Source organism: Mya arenaria, chromosome 13 (assembly GCF_026914265.1).
Source record: "Mya arenaria isolate MELC-2E11 chromosome 13, ASM2691426v1".
In the NCBI taxonomy this organism is placed as follows: domain Eukaryota; kingdom Metazoa; phylum Mollusca; class Bivalvia; order Myida; family Myidae; genus Mya; species Mya arenaria.
Window position 1 is genome coordinate 32,876,971 of NC_069134.1, and position 20,194 is coordinate 32,897,164.

Consider the following 20,194-nt stretch of genomic DNA (forward strand, 5'->3'; position numbering starts at 1 on the left):
GTGAACCGACAATTTTGTAACATACATTATGATTTATTTTTTTTTCAAAATACTTGACAATAACATCATTATCATCTAAACCACGGTTTTAAAAATGTATTTTAAGTTTTATAGCAAGAAATCTACAAGCTCATGAGGAGAAAATCCTGAATCGGGAACATTGGTTTTAAGAAAAGATGCTGATATAAAGGTGAATAACCCTTGTTGGGTGTATTACCATAATACATCTCATTATTATAATGTACAAATATCTTGGTGACCAAAAAAATGATGGTAGTGTGTGTAACTTCTTAAAGCTGCACTCTCACAGATCGATCGTTCAGACAAATAAAACATTAATTTTGGAACGTTATTATGAAAACTGCATTCTGATCTTTTGTCAGCAGTCTTATTTCACTCGTTTCCAGACATAAATGCATAAATTGGCTCATTCCAAGCCAAAAAATAAAAAAAGTGTTAAAACGGTCAATCTGTGGGAGTGCAGCCTTAAAGCAGTTGTTTTCATAGGCTGCCCACAACAATGTAAAATCTTTTCCTTACAGTGAATGAGCCAGGGCGGGGAATGGTCATTGTTACTCAGGTCATTTGTCTTGTGTCGGTGTGAGCCCCTCAGGTGATTTCTGACACACAGTCTGACAAAACAGTCTGCTCAAAGTTGCTCAAAAGCTCTGATTAATGGCTGTTGTTATAGGTTTTCTGTTATTTAGGTGTTTTAAGAAATGTGGCTGAAAAAAAATGAAAAAATGTATAAATATAATTATAAAAACAATTAAGACCAGCAAATAATTAAAATGGGAAATATTTTATTTACATGTTTTATATCATGACTTAAGCTGGTCTGATTCAGCAATAATTTAATGTATTGTGTTGATCCTCTGTCGCATCACATATTTTATGATTTACTTCAAAAATGAATTGAAGAATGACTACTTGCAAGGGATGGTTCACTTTAAAAGGAAAGAAAATGTAGGTTCATAAAAAGGAAACAAAATGCAGGTTCATTAAAAGGAAAGAAAATGCAGGTTCATAAAAAGGAAAGAAAATGTAGGTTCATTTCTAAAGGGAAGAAACTGCAGTATACATGTATATTATTGCTCCTTATTGTTTTATGTCACAACGAATCAACATAGCTTTAAGCAGTATGATTTATGTGTGTTTTGGCATTAAAACACGGCCATGAAATATGAGATTTTATCGGGTATGCATCTAGATTGATAGCAAGATTTTGTTCATTTTTGGGGTTGGAAGGACAAAACTCGGGGTGTTTAACTTGTCAATTAAAACGGGGGAATGATAAATAGATGTTTCAGTTTGTGTAACCTCTCGAGTTGGTTTCGAATTTGAACTGAATTTCGTACAAAGTCCAAACTGTTTAAGAAAATTAAGTATGCATTTGATTTAAGGAAATGCATTTAGGATTAAGAACATGCTTTGTTAATTGATTAATCTTTGACCTGAAATGCTATGAGCCTTCTGATATTAAATATCTGATCATTTATTAAGGAATATTAAGCATACGATAAGAGCTGTTTTGAACCGTTTTAGGTTGATATATTGATAAACAATCTGGTAATAGGTCTCCACGGTGGGGGCTATTTGAATTTCTGTGTAGTCAGGACATGAAGTATTTTAAGGATAAATTCGGTAGGCGGTGGGGCTTGTATAAAATTCAGTTAAGCCCTTCTTAAGGTGAAAAGTGGCTTACCCACTCCAGGGCCACAGTGGGATGGCTGGCACTTTACCTTAAAACTCTTTGTAAAATATGTCTTGATTGGGTATTGATTGGTCAGAAGTGGGAATTAAGAGCACACTATTGCATAGTATAATGTAATTTTGACATTCAATATGATTTTTACTTTTTGGTCACATTTTAAGGTAAACAGCCACTTATGTTTTTGTATGACATTTGAAGCAAAAGTATTACCAAATATTAAAGTATTTAAAATAAGGATGATTGAGATTCACTGCAGGAGTTCAGGGCTCTGATGTCGTTAAAGGACCTTACTTGAAACTTCACTGACAATCTTAAATCTTTAGAAACGCCACAAATGGCATCAAGTTGAAACAGCTGTCGTAGATTATTGGCATTGACCATTTACTGTTCAATTTACTGTTCAATATATATAAACAGGGAGGGAGGGGGGAAGGGGAGGGGGGGAAGGGGAGGGGGGAGGGATGGGAGGGAGGAGAGGGAGGGGGGGAGAGAGAGAGAGTGAAAAATAGCCAATTTCTAATGGTTATTGCATCATGGACAGGCAGCCTCCTACAGTCTGGGTTCCAATCACGGTTGCGGCGGCATATTTTTACTGCGATTGTTCTATCTCTCCCTCTCTCTATATATATGACTAAGGTTACTTAGTCATTTTACTTTTTTTGTAGCAAGTAAGATTTTCCCAGATAATTATTATTGATTTTAGAAAATCCAACTTGCAGCTCATCAATCTCATTGTTAATTACGACAACTTTATTGCAGCAACAAGCAACAGCTGCAAGGGATAAGTGCTCTACATGTGCAAACTTTGTTGATCAATCGAAATTCAAATATTCGATGTTTCAGAGTTGAAACGACATAAAAATTGAAATACTCTTGCGTTTATTGCTCATCCTACCTTCACATATCTTGATCAAATGGTGTGCAGAAACCATGCTAAGATTATTTTTTAAGCACATTTTTCTGAAATGCAACATTGAATTTCACTGTCATTCATAAGTGTTACATATTATACGTAAACTCATCCTTAAAATGTTGAATAATAATAATAAGGTTTAAAATGGTCTCATAAATCTAATGCGGGGTTCGTATTAAACTTCTTTTTACATAGAAAGACAACTTTATAAAATTCAAATGAATTGAAAGGTGCAAAACATCAAGATGCATGAATGAAATTGTTTTGTTAATTTTCAGTACATAGCTTCGTAAGAAGGGAATGGCTTTTTTTGGGGAGGGGCAAGCTCATTTTCGTCGCCTTTTGGGCATGGCCCATATAGAAAGCAGCAAAACATTCAAACAGTATGGCCTATTCTGGGAAAATGGGTTTGATAAGTTAAAGGAAATGAAATCTACCGTATTATATCATGTATAGGACGCTAGCATAGATAGGACGCAGGCAAAAAAAATGTCGAGAAAACGGGTAAAACCCCTTAATATATAAGATAGGACGCAGCGGAAAAATGTCAAAATCGGAGCCGAAAAATTGAGGTTGGGAAAGTATTTATAATATATATTGAAGTAAAAACACAAACAAAAATTGTATATAAGGCATATTTCGATAAGTGTCTTGTGTATTTCGATAAATATCGTCGTATTTCGGTAATTAAGCGTACACAACAATGATATATGTCTTGACATTTTGCGAACATTCACGCATAATATAAGACTTGTACAAATGCTGTAATAGACTAGTTCTGACTGACAGTCAATCGTTGCAACCGTTGCATCTCCCGACATGCCTTCTGAATGACAGTCAACCGTTGCAAAACTGTGTAATGTCAAAACTAATGATTGTTTTGATAAGGCTTGTCGCTGCGCGGATTAAAGCATGTCAGCATAATTATTGCGTGTCGGTAATTAGCGTTGCCAGCAGAAGGCACCTCGGGTAAAGTGCGAACAAACAACAATACGGTATTACCATCGCAATAGTTCGTTCTATTGATGTTTTTCTAATGACAGACAGCGGGTGTTTTTCACACCTTCGCACATTTGAAAAGATTTGATAGTGACAATAATGCTACTTTGCGTTATGCACATTCCTTTATTATTTTTTTAAAACAGTAACATACAACAAAATGTTTTGTAAAATATCGAAACATTAAAATCATGAACAACGATTAATTGATAAACACCTCCTTTCCCGATTTTCCGTTGCCGTTATAACTCAATCTAGTTAAAGTGCTGACTCACATCGAGTTTTTGTCAGTAGCGTCCCTTTTGTAAAAAAGTAAACACTCGTGTTTGTTTTCAATTTATTTCTCAATAAATCATTTTAAAGTAAACATTCAATATATTTCTGCGTGTGTTAACTTGCGTGATTTTACCTATGTCAGTTGTTCTCTTCGGTGACGCAGTACAGATACTTACTATTACCGCGTTCTTCCCCGGTCCGATATTTTCGACCTGAAATGGACTCGGAAAAAAACAGATGAAATTCTAATAGCATAGAAAGGACGCAGGCAATTTTTAAGACGATAATTGGGGGTAAAAAAGTGCGTCCTATGCATGATATAATACGGTATGACAGATATCCAGTTTTAATCATGAAATCATCATCATCATCATCATCATCGTCATCATCAATCATCATCATCATCATTATCATCATTATCATCATCATCACAGGGATAATTCTATGTCAGATTTTCAATGAGATAATTGCTCCCATTTGTCCAAAATTGGTAAGAGAATTTTAATTTCAGTGAGATTTTTTATAAAACATGGATAACGCAGTGATAAAACAATGCATAACAATATATGCATGAATATCAATATATTTTAAAATTTACAATATATAGACATTAAGATATAATATATACACTTGTTTGAAGGAAACACTTGTTAACAGTTCAGACATCATGAACATACTTGAGCAAAAAATAGGATTTAGCCATTTTTGCTGAAAGGTGCTTGACTTTTTTGGGGGAGATGAAGGCTTTCCATTGTTGTTTTCATCTGCAGTTGTTAAATTATTTTAATCCAGAGGCTTTATTTCAAGGAATGCAAACAACATTTTCTGATTTGACGCTTCCGATATTGTAGACGCCTTTAAAATGCAGCGGTTATCCGCGTAAAATTTTTTATTCCGGGTCGCAAAAATGCTTGAAAACAAGTGCGTTGACGATATTGATCAAAACATTTTATAAGACAAATGCATTCAAAGTAGAGGAGGCAATTCGTCAGTAATTCAATTAATATAAACAAGAAGCCATCGGCGACTACGATGCTTTATTTTGTAAAACAATTACAAAAGGGGAATAAGGCACAAAATACACAAACTGTGATCAAGTGCGAGAATATCTCGCATTTATGCGATTTGGATGCGATTTCAGAGATTTTTATGCAAGAAATCGCCGAAATCGCTCACTAAAATTATCCCTGCATCATCATCATCATCATCATCATCATCATCATCATCATCATCATCATCATCAATCAATCACAGTCCCACAGTCACACTCAACCATGCAAGAAGACCATGCAAGGTTGGACTCATGGCTTTAAGCCTTCTCAAATCCTCATAATATGGACACTTCTTAATGTGTTATGGTTAGGATTTTTGGAGAGACTGGGACCTGACACATAGTTCTAGTTTCAATACACACATTGTACTGATGTCAATACTAAGAGGCTTTAAGAGTGCTTAAAGGGAATAGACACCAGATGAAACCATTGCAAAAAAATAAGAAAAAATGTCAAAAACTTACATAAAATTGATATCGTTGTGTGTAAGGCAATGAAGCTTACTTACTGATCACATTGCTAATGACACATGTATTTTGTAATCTGCTGGGTTTGTCAACCACGTAAATCCCAGTAAATTTAAAGATAGCATTTGTATATGTTTCTGTACTAAACACGGAGCTCCACATGGCAAATATATTTGATCACTATAAACTGGGAAACCTGAGCTAGTATGCTCTGTTTTTAAACAGGTGTATTATCAGCCTTGTACTCTAAGCTGTATTAATAATTCTAGGCTAGTACTGATTTTGCCAATTTTTTGACCATCTGGTGTCTAGTCCCTTTAATGCTGAAAATGTAGGATATCTTGAATGGCCAAAAAAAGTACCATGTAACTTCCTGTATCTGTGAGAGTTTGAAGGTTAAAAGATACCAACTAAACGATTGTTTCATTCTAGATAGTGATGTTTAATCAGGCTGATGTATGATACATAAGGGCACTCGATTATATTATTATATGGGAGATAACTGTTTTCCAAGAACAACATGCTAAATGTCACTGAAGCACAGATGTTATAATATGCTCGTCATCAAACCTTGAAATGAGTCATCTGTCATGTCGTGCACTTCAAAATGAATTTCAAAAACTAGATTTGAAGAGAAGATCAATGTCACAAAGGCAATGTTCAAGGTTTTTTTGTAAAGATAACAGGGAAAATATTTTCACCCAAGTGATGTTATACTATATAGAGTATTTTGTGTTCTCCACCCAAACAAAACAACAGACAGCGATGCATCCATTTGTTAGTTACATAAGCTGAGGCCACATTGAACAACAAGTTAGTTTGATGTTTCTGGATCACTCACAGAAAAACCTGCGACCTAAAAGTAGTCTTCGCCTCAACTGAATGGTAATTATTATTTTTTGTTTGTTTTATTCATCATGGAATTAAGAGGTTAGGATGTAAAAAAAACATGTGAATTAAAAAAGGCCAAAAGTTTTTTGTTTAGTTGTGGCCTTAAGGAAATTAACATTCCGTTGAATAAATTTCAATCAAGTAGGTGTATTGTTTATTGAAATTTAATATTTCAATGTACATCCTGGGCTGTAACTATTTTATGCCCCGTGTAGGAACCCAAGCGTAGACAAGTTACCCTATTTGTCTGACCCCTTTAATTTGCCGTAACATTTTTGAAATTTAAAGTAAATATCATCTTTCATTTTTCAACTTATATTACATAATATATACATGTGCACATTGATGTATTTTTGCATACATTCTTTACATCTTGAAATATTTTGTAGTATAATCATGAAATTAACTCATCCATGCTGTTTTCACGTTATATTTCATTTTCATTTGTAAGAGTTTTGCTATAATTTCCGTCAAAACCATTTTGGTATCAATGACAAGTCATTTAAAATAGTCAGGGTAGTGGTCAAGATGGTGGTCATCATAAAATTGCTTTTATAGCCATTAGATTACATGGTTTCGAATTTCGTTTGCTTTTAGGCTGGTGGTTATAGTGTCTTGATTTCATTGAGGCTGTGTCTGTTATTTCAACAAGTTTAGAAAGTGTTAGGAATGTAAGGAAATAAAGTTTCCATCCGATACAGCTGTTTGGTGGACATTGAACCAAATGTCACCACTTAAACAATAGCAACGAGGAGAACTCGAGTTTGAACTCTAGTCTGTGTTGCCAAAGGTGGACAAGGGTTTCTATTTTGCTTTCAATAGCGTTGCGTTTTCATGCCGTCATTGGCATAGTGAAAATAAATGAACCAGGGCTATAACTCAAAATGTGTTTAAAATATTCACATGAAACTTGGTACAAATGTTCAGAGTTCCAAAGGGCATAGCTGTGGCTTGTGTTGATCATGAGTTATGCCCCTTGATCTACTGAGCAGAGCAGCATTGACATCCCCTTTTGATGTTCTTTTGTACTACAAAGGCTTATCAGCAAGGAAATACTCTTGGCCTTAATTTCAACTGACTGACATTTACAGAAGCCAGAAAATGTTTCACCTTTTCATATGCCAAACACCCTTCTAGTTTATCTCTCACATAATAGTACAGCATTACCATTTTGTATTGTATATAATAGAAATAATACTTCAAAGGTTTTGTTGGGTGAAATGAAAGTGGCCAAATTATCTATTACAAGTAATTCAACTGTTCAGGCCATTGACCAAGGCTTTATTCATGATATTTACATTTTTGAAAAATGAATGTCTTTTTATATAGACATCTAATATGGAGATTAATCCAAGGCTGAATAAAGATAATTTTCTGTACCCGTAAGTTGTCAAAAGTCTTCTTTTCTCACCCTGTTTTTCAGAAATTTAAATATATTTTAAGAAATATTTACACTGCGTAATTGAATTACATTGATCAAACAGGCTTTCATGAAAAACGAGATATTATAAATGCAGTAATTGATTGACGGTTGAAATGAGTAAAGAAAAAAACGTGAATGCAATCATTATATTAAGGTTTTCGACTGTAACATGTTTGATTTTCCAAAAGGCAGTGATTTTATTGTTAAAATTTTAAATGTTTTATAATAGGATGAGAAAGTATAGTTTTCAATAGTTAAATTATCAGTCAGATATTAAACCAAATGAGAAACTCCGGCAATTTATAACTGAAATGCATGAAAGTGTTCTACATGAGATACAATGACAAATCGAGATTTGTAAAGGTTAACAATAGAATGTAAACATGATTTTCATGTAATCAGTTAAAATAAAAAATTTCCAAATACGCTGCACTTCCAATTTATAATAAATTTATTTAAAAAAAAAAAAAAACTGGAGCAAAGAGGCTGCTGAAAAATAGGAATGCCAAATACTATGAAAAAATACAATATACTAATGATAATTGTCAAAGGTAAAAATACTGCATCCTTAAATAATCTTGGTTTGATGAGAGGTTAGTTTAAAAGACTTGTTTTTGCCATAATTGTTTTGTTTATTATATATTATTATTAATAATATTATATATTATTATTAATAATATAATGATAAGATAAAAATATCTCTATTTTCAATATCTTATTTGCTAGTGGTCCCCATTACCAGTGGATTATATGCGACATTGGAAGTTCAAAAAGGTTTGTAGGGCATGAGTTGTTCCCCTTGAATTGTCCACAAATATGCTACTGCATTGTTACTCCCCTTTGTTTCAGTTTTGTCATTGAAGTTTAACAATATATGGCCTTGAATATTGTCGAATACATTTGTGTTAAGTATCAATGTTGTATTTTGTTAGGTAGTGGGCATGAATTACCCCCCTTTAAGTTGCAGTATTCATCTTTTTTATCTCCCTTATGTTGAATTTTTAACTTCAAATCAAACAATATAATTCTGGCTGTGAATATTGAAAAGTACATGTTATGTTTGAATGGAGTATTTGTATATATGATTTTAAGGAAGGGCAAGAGTTGTTTCCCTTTGAACCATTTGTCAATATTACATCCCTTACTTACAGTTAAGCAGAAATGAGGCATTGAATACTGCAAATTTCATGGAATACTGTGATTTTTATTGTGTTATGTTTTATATTTGATTTCATCAAAGGCATTTAGGGAGTAATTCCCCCATTTCATTTTGCACTTTTTGGCCTTGAAATTTTTCTAAAATGTTGAATACTTGGGTGTTTAGTTTTAGTGTTGTATTAAGTTACTGTTCATGTATTTATGATTTTGTTTTTGCATGGTTAAAAGTTCAATTTTGGTTTTGATTACATAAATCTGTGTGATTCTGAATTTCACAGTTATACTGCAAGCTTTTGTGTGTTAAGTTTGATGTTGTTTGTAGGGCATGAGTTGATCCCCTTGAATTTTGCCACAAACATGGTATACCATTTTTACTCCGCTTTTATTTTTGGGTTGGCCTTGCTGCACATTATACAATTAGTGTTTATTACCAATAAGGAATGTTTATCTCTGTGAGATTTCAGGAAAAAAATATTAATCCTTCTTTGATCAGAGAACATGTCATCTGTTAGAATTACAACAAATCATATTTCTAGCTTCATTCAAAGAAAATGCTATAAACATTACAATATCTCTCTCAAGATGTTCTCTTTGTTCTGTACATGTTGTAAGTGCAGCAGCAGTGGTAGCTGTGGTTGGAACAGCTTGCCAACATAGCAAATAGAAGTGACATTTGCAGCAAAAAAAAAGAGATTTGTTATGACTTTCATCCTTGGTCGTTTGGGATGCATTTGAAGCAATATAAATTTATTTAAGCGCTGGAATAATGTTTGAATGCTTTCAAATAGTACTACATACAATTATAGTTATTACAAGTTTAAAAAAGGAGATACTTTATTAAATTTACAAATAAAACTGTTGTAAAACATGATATATCTTTATTCAATACATTTATATGATCGCATGTTGCATGGGTAAGATACTTGGAGGATAGGTGTTAAAGACTGTCTACATTTTTTGGAAAAAACAACAACAACAGCACTCTTGGTATGCAGCTACGCCATTAATTACACCCTTGTGTATTGAATAACAGACTTTTACAGGCTATTCAGGGAGTCCCCAGCTGATTATACAACGGCTCTTTAATTGAAATATGCACCTTGTGCAAACAAATGGCTTAATTATTCAGGAATTCCAGAATTTGTGCCAAGAATTTCATATTTGCCAGCCACTTGCTCTCAAACATGCGGCTGGTACGATCATGTTTTTGCCAAATTTTGAAAAAATGAGATTTACTTTTCCTGATCTACGTTTCAATATTTTCAATAGTTTTTTTGTAATTGTGTTGTAAGATGTTGTTTAAATAAGTTATTCACTCATCTCAGATATGATTGTGTATAGTAAATTATGTAATATGAAATTTGTATGTAAAGGGAAACGACTTCAAGATCAGATGTGTATTGAAGTGTAACAAAAATTGTCTCCCTTATTTATTTGTTTTATGCATGACTTTAAGTTGGTATGCCTATTATAAGTCTTAATCAAATTGAGGTCTTATTCGGATGGTTCTACTTTACAAATAAGAAATTAGGGAACATGAATATTAATTATTGATATTTTCATTTTAAATGTTATTTTTCCCATTTGTTAATGAATTATTTATAAAAGTGGTGATATCATATCCCATGTTGACATTTTAAATTTTTTTGTACATCTAATATCATGCCAGCATCTTTCATTGGCATTTCCACTTTGAATTCATATGTGTAAAATGTTTTCTAATTTCAACACAGGTAACAGGCAGTCCCCTTGCAGTTTTATTTGAATATTAACAATAATTTTTACATGTCTTGTGTGTATTTCAGGCTGGTCGGCGTATTGTGGACCTATTTGAGGGTTTTAAAGATGGCCACAACCTGCTGTCACTGCTGGAGGTCCTCTCTGGAGAAACGCTGGTAAATAGTCACATCTCCCTGTCATTTTAGTAGAAAAAAAAACTGACTTTCATTCTGCCTGTTTCTTGGCTGTTTATTTCATTCTATTTCATTTGCCACACTCAGATTAAAGAAGAGTGCCATCATTTGACCAATTGTAAATGACGTTTTAAATATCGGCAATTTCTTTTCACTGACTTTAAAAGCAAAAACTTGATAAATGATGCCTATTTCCTTATTTTTACTTAAGAATATACATATCTTGAGTTTACAACATTAAACAATAGAATAATAAAAAGATTTAAGGAGTGATTCTCATTTTTCATGTGTTTATGCATTATGCATTGACATGAACCAATCCTTAGATATACTGACCCTGAACTCTGAAATGTTTCATACTTTTATATCATCAACTACGAACAGCCTTCAAATTGACACAAACCTTCCGGGAACATGATATTCATGAGAAACAATCATGTCCGAAGTTTTTTTCTAAATGAGTTTCTGGAAAATGTCAGAAAATGTCTGTGATTTTATGTGTAAGATGTGATCGTGGCATTTTAAAAAATGTAGTCATTGGCCTTAAAAGAGGAACATCTTGTCGTGCATTATAATTTTAATTAAATGTAGAAAATACCTTCTTAAAATGTAGAAATTGGAAGATTAATTCAAGTTAAATAAAGCCAGCGTTGCTTACAAGAGAGTCAGATTAACTGCGAATATTTTATTCCCACAGTGCATCATAATTGTATTGTCATCATATTTCAGCCGCGTGAGCGAGGCCGGATGAAGTTTCACCAGATACAAAATGTTCAGATAGCCCTCGAGTTTCTCCGCAAGAAAGGGGTAAGAACTCCAGGATGGTGGTAAAATTGTATGAATGCAAGAGTTTTGTCCCTTTGGATAACAATTGGATGAATTATACATTTTGTTTTCAGATTTTTTGAATCAAAAAATATTAGTAAAAAATAATAGTTATTATTATAGTATTTTCATTTTTAACAAAGGTTGGTCTAAAAAAATGAATTCAAGATGATTATGTTTCGGGAAGGCATTAAAACAACATACTTGAATAACAGCAGTTTTATGTGAGATACATCCATGGTTACAAGTGATGGGCAAAACATGGGAAATTTCTTATTGAGAAATGAGAATGTAACTCTTACTGCCTTGCGGATACATTAATATTTATACATGGACATTGTTCCCTATCCAGATCCGACTTGTCAACATCCGATCAGACGAGATCGTAGACGGGAATCCCAAACTGACCCTTGGCCTCGTGTGGACCATTATTCTGCATTTTCAGGTAAGATTACCATGGCAACATGCCCCTCCCATCACACACTGCAGATCACATGACCTTATTTGCATAATTTGCATATTTGGTCACATGATTGTTACGGTGCAAGATTAGAAATGTTACACGCTGCAGGAAATTTACACTTTAAGGAATTGATATAGATGTAGAAGTAACCACAGATACAAGCCCCACCTTCACCATCCTAGTCCCACTACCGTTTTTACATATTTGGTCATATGATAATATCAATGGTGCAAAATGACACGTTTCAATTTAGCAAAGTGTTTCCTATCCCAACCCATTGTAGATTTGATCTTGTTCAATTCCTGTATAATTATGAAAGTTGTAAAGAATAATCACTTATTTGCTTTTTAAAATATATTAATTGAATTTATGGTTCCTAACTTTTAATAATCTTTTGTCATCTACTTCTCTAATGATTATATTAATATAAAAATAAGGGTGTGGTAAATTTAAGGTACCATTCAAATTAATTAATTAATTTATAAAGGTGTTTTTTTTAAATTCCATCAAATATATGCCTTTGAAGTTTTTTTATGTCTCTGAAACTGTTCATCTTGAAAGAAAAAATAATTATTATTATCTAACCGTTTCAGATGCAATGCATTCATAATCATCTTTATTAACTTATTATATATTCCTAATTGCAAATGATGCTGCGCTTGCAAGGGAGAAAGTTTCGCCCCCCCACTGGTTTATTTTCTCTATCAGTCTGAGAAATTGCGATGTATCGTGCAGATACAAGATGTTTTTTGGTACCATTTGTAATCTACTCAAATATTTTTTGCTATCGGTGTATTATATACTACAAGCTGCGGGGATTCCTGGGTTCGGTAATTTATCAAAAATTATTACTTGGATGTTGTTTATGATTTTGAGAATAGGCTTAGCTTTGCAGATGTGCAGTGTAATTTTAGAAATCTGTTCTGTTAAGAAAAAATGTGACATTTTACATTGCTTCAGGGCTAAATAAAAAGGTGTCTAGTACAACCACACCCTACGTGGCAAAACTTCTCAACCATAGTGGGTTTTTTCGACCATATATTAAAAAAAATCTGATTTCCCGAATATTTGTTGTTGATCCTAGAATCTAATTGTGTTGATAACAATTAACAACACAGAGTATTTTTTAAACACAGAGTATTATTTAAACACAGAGTATTATTTATTGAATACCCTTTTACATAGACAGTATGATTTCAGACTTAAAGGGCAAAATTTTGTTTGGATCTTTGTGGATAAGCCAACCCATGAAATCAATGAAAATTAAATTATTATTTCACAGTAGTGCTAAGAAATTAAGTCTTACTAAATATTTTTTAGTGTATAAATCATATAATGATATGTTTTTGAGCTAACAATAATTTGACGTGATGATTCACAAAACTGGAATTTAATTTATTATTATAGCAAAAGTTTTTTTCTTGAATAGCACAGAAAGTTTTATGAGAGACAAAAAAAAAACATCAAACAAATTAGCAGAATCAGTCTTAAACAAATGACGTAAGTTGGAATCACCAATTCAGACAAATGACGGCATTATGTCTTCCTTTTTTGCAATCCCAAGTTTTGCCAGAAATGTTTTGCTTTCAGCTGATAAGCCCTATGTAAATGCTTGTTTAAAGATGAGCAGAACTCCCTACAAACATATGTCATTCATCAAATGTCATAACTTTTGGCCATTAACTTAACAAACTAGGAAAATGCCTTTCAATTTTCATAACTGGTGTGCCATATCTTCTTTTGATTGACAGGAAAGTTTTAAAGAGATTCTAAGCTTTGGTAGGGGTCACTTGTAGTGTTTAAATGAATATGACCACTGTTATGGTCATTAAGAATACATAATGAAAAAATGAAGAAACATAACTCATATTCTTGATCTTATCATGATATTTCTTGTTCTTCAGATAAATCTGAATCTTCAGATATTTCTTGATCTTAAGGTATTTCTTGATCTTAAGATATTTCGTAAGATATCTCTTGATCTTTAGAAAAGTTATTGTTCTTAAGATATTTCTTGTTCTTAAAATATTTCTTGTTCTTAAGATAATTCTTGTTCTTAAGATATTTCTTGATTTTAAGACAATTTCTTGATCTTAAGATATTTCTTGATCTTAAGATAATTTCTTGTTCTTAAGATAATTTCTTGTTCTTAAGATAACTTCTTGATCTGAAGATATTTTGTCATTATGAGTTTGTGCAAGAGTTTTACTTCGATCTAATGTCACTTAATTCAAATGAGCTTTTAGGCCTGCATACTCTTTAATCGTATCTCGGAAATCGTATCGGCAGATCGACATAACATTTTTAACTTTTGGCAAATTATACAAGCTTGTGCAGGAGTTTTTCTTTGTTGTAATGTGTTGCTAAAATCGAATGAATTTTACCATTTTACAAGCTTGTGCAAGAGTTTTCCTTCGTTGTATATATTACATGGCTTAAATCTAATGCGCTTTATAGCTATACAAGCTTCTGCAAGATTGTTCCTTTGTTGTAACATTGCTTAATTCTAATGAGATGTATGGTTTTACAAGCTTGTGCAATAGTGTTCATACTGCATGCACGTACTTGGATTCTGTAAATATTTTGTTAATGAATAAAAAACTGATGACAAAGGTCACGGTACTGTGATAGTCTCTAGGTGACTTTGTTGGCATTGACGTTGTAGTTGTCATTCAATAACTTTAACCTTGGCCTTATAACTTGAAAAACCGTTCAAGATATTCAAAAGTGGTACAGATGTTTAAAAAGAGTACAGTCGAACACTGTTGGCTTGAACTTGCTTGGCTCGAATTCCATGTTAGTTCGAACTGAATATAAAGAACCGATTTCTTTTATTTAAAGGTAAGCCTTCCTGCTTGGCTTGTATTTTCCGAGGCTCAACAATTTTTCACCAATCCATGTGAGTTTGAGCCAACAAAGTTTGAGTGTATAGCTAGGCACATTGCTATAGAGGGCTTTAATTATTGCAAAGAATACAGAATACAGAATATTCCCCTGTTTCGACTGAAAATAACTGATGAACATTGTTGTGTGCTCCATAGCGCTTTTGTAAAAACTTCATTTGCATGAAGGCAAAAAAAAAGATGTTCCAAGGTTCCTGTTCTTGAAAAATTCTAATGTCTGCATATTTTATGATTTCTGTAGCTGTTTGAAGCTAAAAAAGAAATGCAAAGTTTTTATTTGATGCAAAAGATTTCCGTGTGCAGATAAATGATGATGTGCGAGCTTATGCATCTGTTTTTATGATGAGGGCGAGATAAGAAATTATAAGCATAAATCATTTTGAAGATGTATATATATTTGGTGGAAATATGAAAATTATGGTTGCTAATGAAGAAGGACATTGTGCATCATATTTTGATGTTCCATGAAAGACGTCTTTGTTTTATCGAGGTATTTGTTGTTATAAAACATGTTTAAGATCTGATTTGGCACTTCATGGAATGATGGGAATCTATAATATTTTGAGGTTCTTGTGCATTGCGTCTGCATGGATGATAAAATGTAGTACCTATAAGATATGAGTGGTGTAGGGGTATCCTTTTCTCACCTCAGGTCATGGGTCCAATCCCCATACAGACTAATGCTCTCTTGGCACAATACAGGTTTCCGCCCAGAAAACGGACTTTAGAGTAATTCATATCAGCCTTCGACTGTCTTCAAATTCCAGCTAAAATAAATAAGTATAAACCAAGATAATAATATTATTGTTTGTCCAATGTACATTAGAGAAATTTCAAGGGCTCAGTTTTTTACCTCAATCCCATTTCATTAATTAATGCTAACAATTTGCCCAAAACCTGTCTGCTACTTTCTCTGATCCAAGGGTACATTTCAATTAAAGAAACATTAATTATGAAAGCAGACAATACATGTTGGCTCAAATACAGAGGTTTTTCACCCCCACACCATTTACTTCAATTTCATTGATCTACAATTGATTTATGCCAATATTTTGCTCTTAACTTATCTTCTATTTTCTCTGATCCAGATCGACAAGCATACATTTCAATTGAACAAACGTTAATTATAAAAGCAGACAGTACCTGTTGGCCCACCACAACAGTTTCCACCATGTTTTACCTTGTTAGAGATCTCGAATCAATCATTCTCTGGTTTGAACTTGTTCCTGTTCTTGTCAAACAAACACTTTCATTGAGTCTGAAGGATTCAACTTTACCCTGAGTATGTCTCTGACTCAGTAACATTTTGCAATGAAGTAAATGAAAAAATCTTATTTAATTGTCAAATACTATTGAATCTGTATTTAACTTAGTCATGGTCAAATAGTGGCCAATATAAAATCCCAAATTGTGGGCAAATGACATAAGATAGCATGCCATGTATGGTGGTTGCTAGCTACTTTAGAGAAGATTCAATTCCAGATTATCCTTAACAGCCAACAGTATTCCAGCATTGGCATTTTGCTTATGGCTCAGTTTGGTCAAGGTGGCCCAGCTGATAAGCCCAAGATTTGAAATGTATTCCACTGCTGGGTGTCCTGGTCTGGTTAATTACTACATTTGGATAATCACTGTAATAAACGAATGCAAATCTCTCATTGACACCCTATCTGTTCTTGTCTGATGGTCAGGCTGGTGTAAGAGTTGGTCTTGGTCATAAATGAAGCTGATAAGCCCAAAGTTTAAATTGTCTTAGAAACAGCACCTCTGCAATAAGCACATTGTAATAAACAAAATGTAGATCTCTTTCTGACACCTTAACTGTTCTTGCCTGGTGTTCATTTAGCCTAACGGGTTGGTCCTATCCACTTCACTGGCCAGGTTGGGTGACATGTTGCTGATAAGCCCACAATAAATGTGTAGAGTAGAAGAACTCTAACTAGCAATTATAGCCTGATATTGTCAGTGTTTATGTCGACATATCATCCCAGAATGCTCATTGTTCTACTGTTTTATATCTCTCTAGCAAGTTGATTTATTGTGAGCTGTACCTGGGGTCAACCATCAAGTATCATATCACACCAAATTGATAGCTAAATATATCATGGAAGTATGGTTTTTTCAGTTCTAGCTTTTTAAATTGTTACACACTTTTAATACAAGGGGGGTCCATGATTTGATGAGGGAATGCACTATAGAGACTCTGTACCCCCTGCCCCAGCAACCCACAAATAGTCAGTAGACATGTACAGAGTCCTCCATTAAGAAAAACGAGACCAAAATGGTGCATTTTGGTGTAATATATGCATAATTTCTCTGCTACATTGTTAAAAATGTACACTTGGACAATTTCCAAGGAGGCTTTCACCCGATTCCCCCAACCCCCACTGTATACTCTGGTGCTATGAGCAATACAATCAAAGCATAATTAACAGAAATGAACAGAAACAGTTCATTAAGATGATGTCAAGTTTCATGAATTGGTCATTGTACTATCAGATAATTATGCAAAGTTAATGTGTCCTAATATAGTTTTTAGGAAATACCTATTTGGCTTCCTTAAGTATCAAAAGTTGATGTGACCCAGCCAAACCAAATGCTCATCATGGACTTCTTCGACTATTCACACATGAGGTAAAAACATAAAAGGCTATTCAAGAGTGAACTTCATGGCCAAGTTTCAAGTCTCTAGGTGTACATGTCTGCTGATCCTAAATGTGAACTTGATGGCCAAGTTTCAAGTCTCTAGGTGTACATGTCTGCTGATCCTAAATGTGAACTTGATGGCCAAGTTTCAAGTCTTGAGGTTTATATGTCTGCTGATACTAAGAGTGAACTTCATGGCCAAGTTTCAAGTCTTGAGGTGTATATGTCTGCTGATCCTAAATGTGAACTTCATGGCCAAGTTTCAAGTCTTGAGGTGTGTATGTCTGCTGATACTAAGAGTGAATTTCATGGCCAAATTTCAAGTCTAAAGGTGTATGAAAATAATGTCTGCTGATCCTAAATGTGAACTTCATGGCCAAGATTCAATTCTTGTTGTGTTTTATGTTGGATGATCTACAGTTGTATGTTGAGCCCACCCTGAAGATGGTGAAAGACTCATTGTTACTCACCATGATTTATTGGAATCTTATGAGACTTCTGCAAAACTTTGGCATTATTCAGATGTCTTTGGCAGAGTACTTTTGTAACATGGTGTTGAAGAAGTTAATTAGGTAGCTGCCATGCTTCCTGGGTTATTAAAGGATGGCCTTGCATTTGATTTGTTCTGTGGGAATTTATTTTAGACTGAAGAACTATTTGTATTATGACTTTGCATTATTGTTTTTATAATTGCAAACATTTAACACATTATTTGCTTCTAGAAGGCTTTGTTATGATAAAAAAGTTATTGATGGAAGCTGTGTTTTGGATAAGTTTACATAGACTGCTTACATGAAAAAAGAGAGCACAATTTGGTATGAAAACAAAAAACTGTAATTCTAGTAATGTTTATGAAAGATTTCCTGACAGGCCGATTAACCTGGGTGTATGTTATGACTTGTTAGTTCGTCATGGAGGCAACCATCTGTCACATGGGGTGAAGAAAACATCAGGTAAAGGATTAATGAAAAGGCAAAAAAATCAAGGAAATGATAACGGCCCAATTATTTGGAAGAAAATAGAATGAAGACACCAAAAAACTGCGAAAATGTGCCCACCAAATGTTTAATGTTTTATGTGTCAACATCCAAAAAAATGTATAATACAAATAGATTGGTGGGGGCATATTTTTCACATCCATCACGGGAAGACATTATCTAGCTGGTTCAAGGAGTTGTTTCTATGTAATGATAAGGTGCTTCTTTATCAATGTTTTCCTGATTTTATCACTAATGATCTCTTGACATTAACTGCAAAAATTGGTGTTAAAAAGCTTGGTGAAAGTGTTTCTAATTCTTATAGTAAGAACCTGAACAAATTCCTGTATAAACTCTACTAGAAGTGTCGATTTATTCTGCTAATGGGTTCTAATTTGCTGTTTTCACCATCTGTTTAGATCTTAACATTCTCATTTTTGTGCAGTTGGTCCCAACTATTCCATCTCTGATATATTTTGTATAAAATGAATTTCATCTTCAATTTCCCCTGTGTGACAAAGAGGGCGCAATAATGAGTAAAGCATGTTCTGGCATTGGAAAGGTTGGCTAGCAGCTAGTAATGAGGCATATCTTTAGAAGTAGTTATGTCAAATATAATTCTGTTTACCTGAAGTTATTCATAATTATTGGTGTCCTGAGTCGCTCTTGAGAGTATGAAGATTTTTTTATGAATAACTCTCGCTCATGCACATTACAACAGCGATAGAAGTGAAAATAGACATGTTATGAGTATGCTAGTGCCTTTTATGAGAACTATGTTGTTTTAAATGGTATTATAATGATGATTTAGTTTGCTGGTAGGTTCCACGATATTATCAAGTGGATGAAAGTGGTTCAATATCTAGAATAATTATCTAAGTTTGTTTATGAGGGAGTATAATTGGATAAACAGGCCAAAATCTTTGGCGTATCACCCTGTGTGTCTGGGTGATCAGACATGTTTGATGGCAGATATCAGTCCAGGGACTAATGAGTTTTTACTGGAACTTGGAGCAAACTTGAACTCCTGTTCAACATAGGCGCCAGGTCTGAGAACTTGGATGGCCTGCAGACTGGTGTAGGTTTGTTTTCCTGTTTGGGTGTCGATGTCACGGTCCAAATGGATACTAATGTAAACAAGTCTATGTTGAAAGGTAGGAACATTCCCAAGGCGTCTTGCATTGAAAACATCCTCTACTAGTTCCTGTTCAAAGTTTTTTTTATGTGATTGGGTTTACTTCATTTATTTTTTTTATCTGGCAACAAATGCGATGTAGTAGGAGTTCAGTTCTTAGGGATGAAAAATCGTGAGTTTTTATCAAGGTAGTGAGAGTCAGGTACATTGTTGTGGAAGGCTTTCCGTGATTTCGCTGTCCTGATAGTGATTTGAAGGTATAGCTGTCAGGCTGGATTAGAGGTATACTATGGAATAATGGAGGGATGCACTTGCTACTGTGTTGAAAGATGTTATTGTGGTTAGATGGTTCCTGATGATGGTGTATTTATTCAGTTTTCATGGAATAATTTCAAGTGATTATGAGTGTATAATGTTGCCATTAATAAGAACTATTTCT

At 33.7% G+C, this 20,194-nt stretch overlaps 1 protein-coding gene across 1 annotated transcript in view; it reads left to right on the forward strand.

Annotated features, from left to right (window-relative positions):
- The window catches only part of LOC128213432 (microtubule-actin cross-linking factor 1, isoforms 1/2/3/4-like), a 173,375-nt gene that overhangs the window by 23,074 nt on the left and 130,107 nt on the right, over nt 1–20,194 (forward strand). The window contains exons 4-6 of the mRNA XM_052919119.1: nt 10,699–10,788; nt 11,536–11,613; nt 11,984–12,076. Coding sequence (XP_052775079.1) covers nt 10,699–10,788; nt 11,536–11,613; nt 11,984–12,076 — 261 coding nt within the window. The remainder of the gene's footprint in view (nt 1–10,698; nt 10,789–11,535; nt 11,614–11,983; nt 12,077–20,194) is intronic.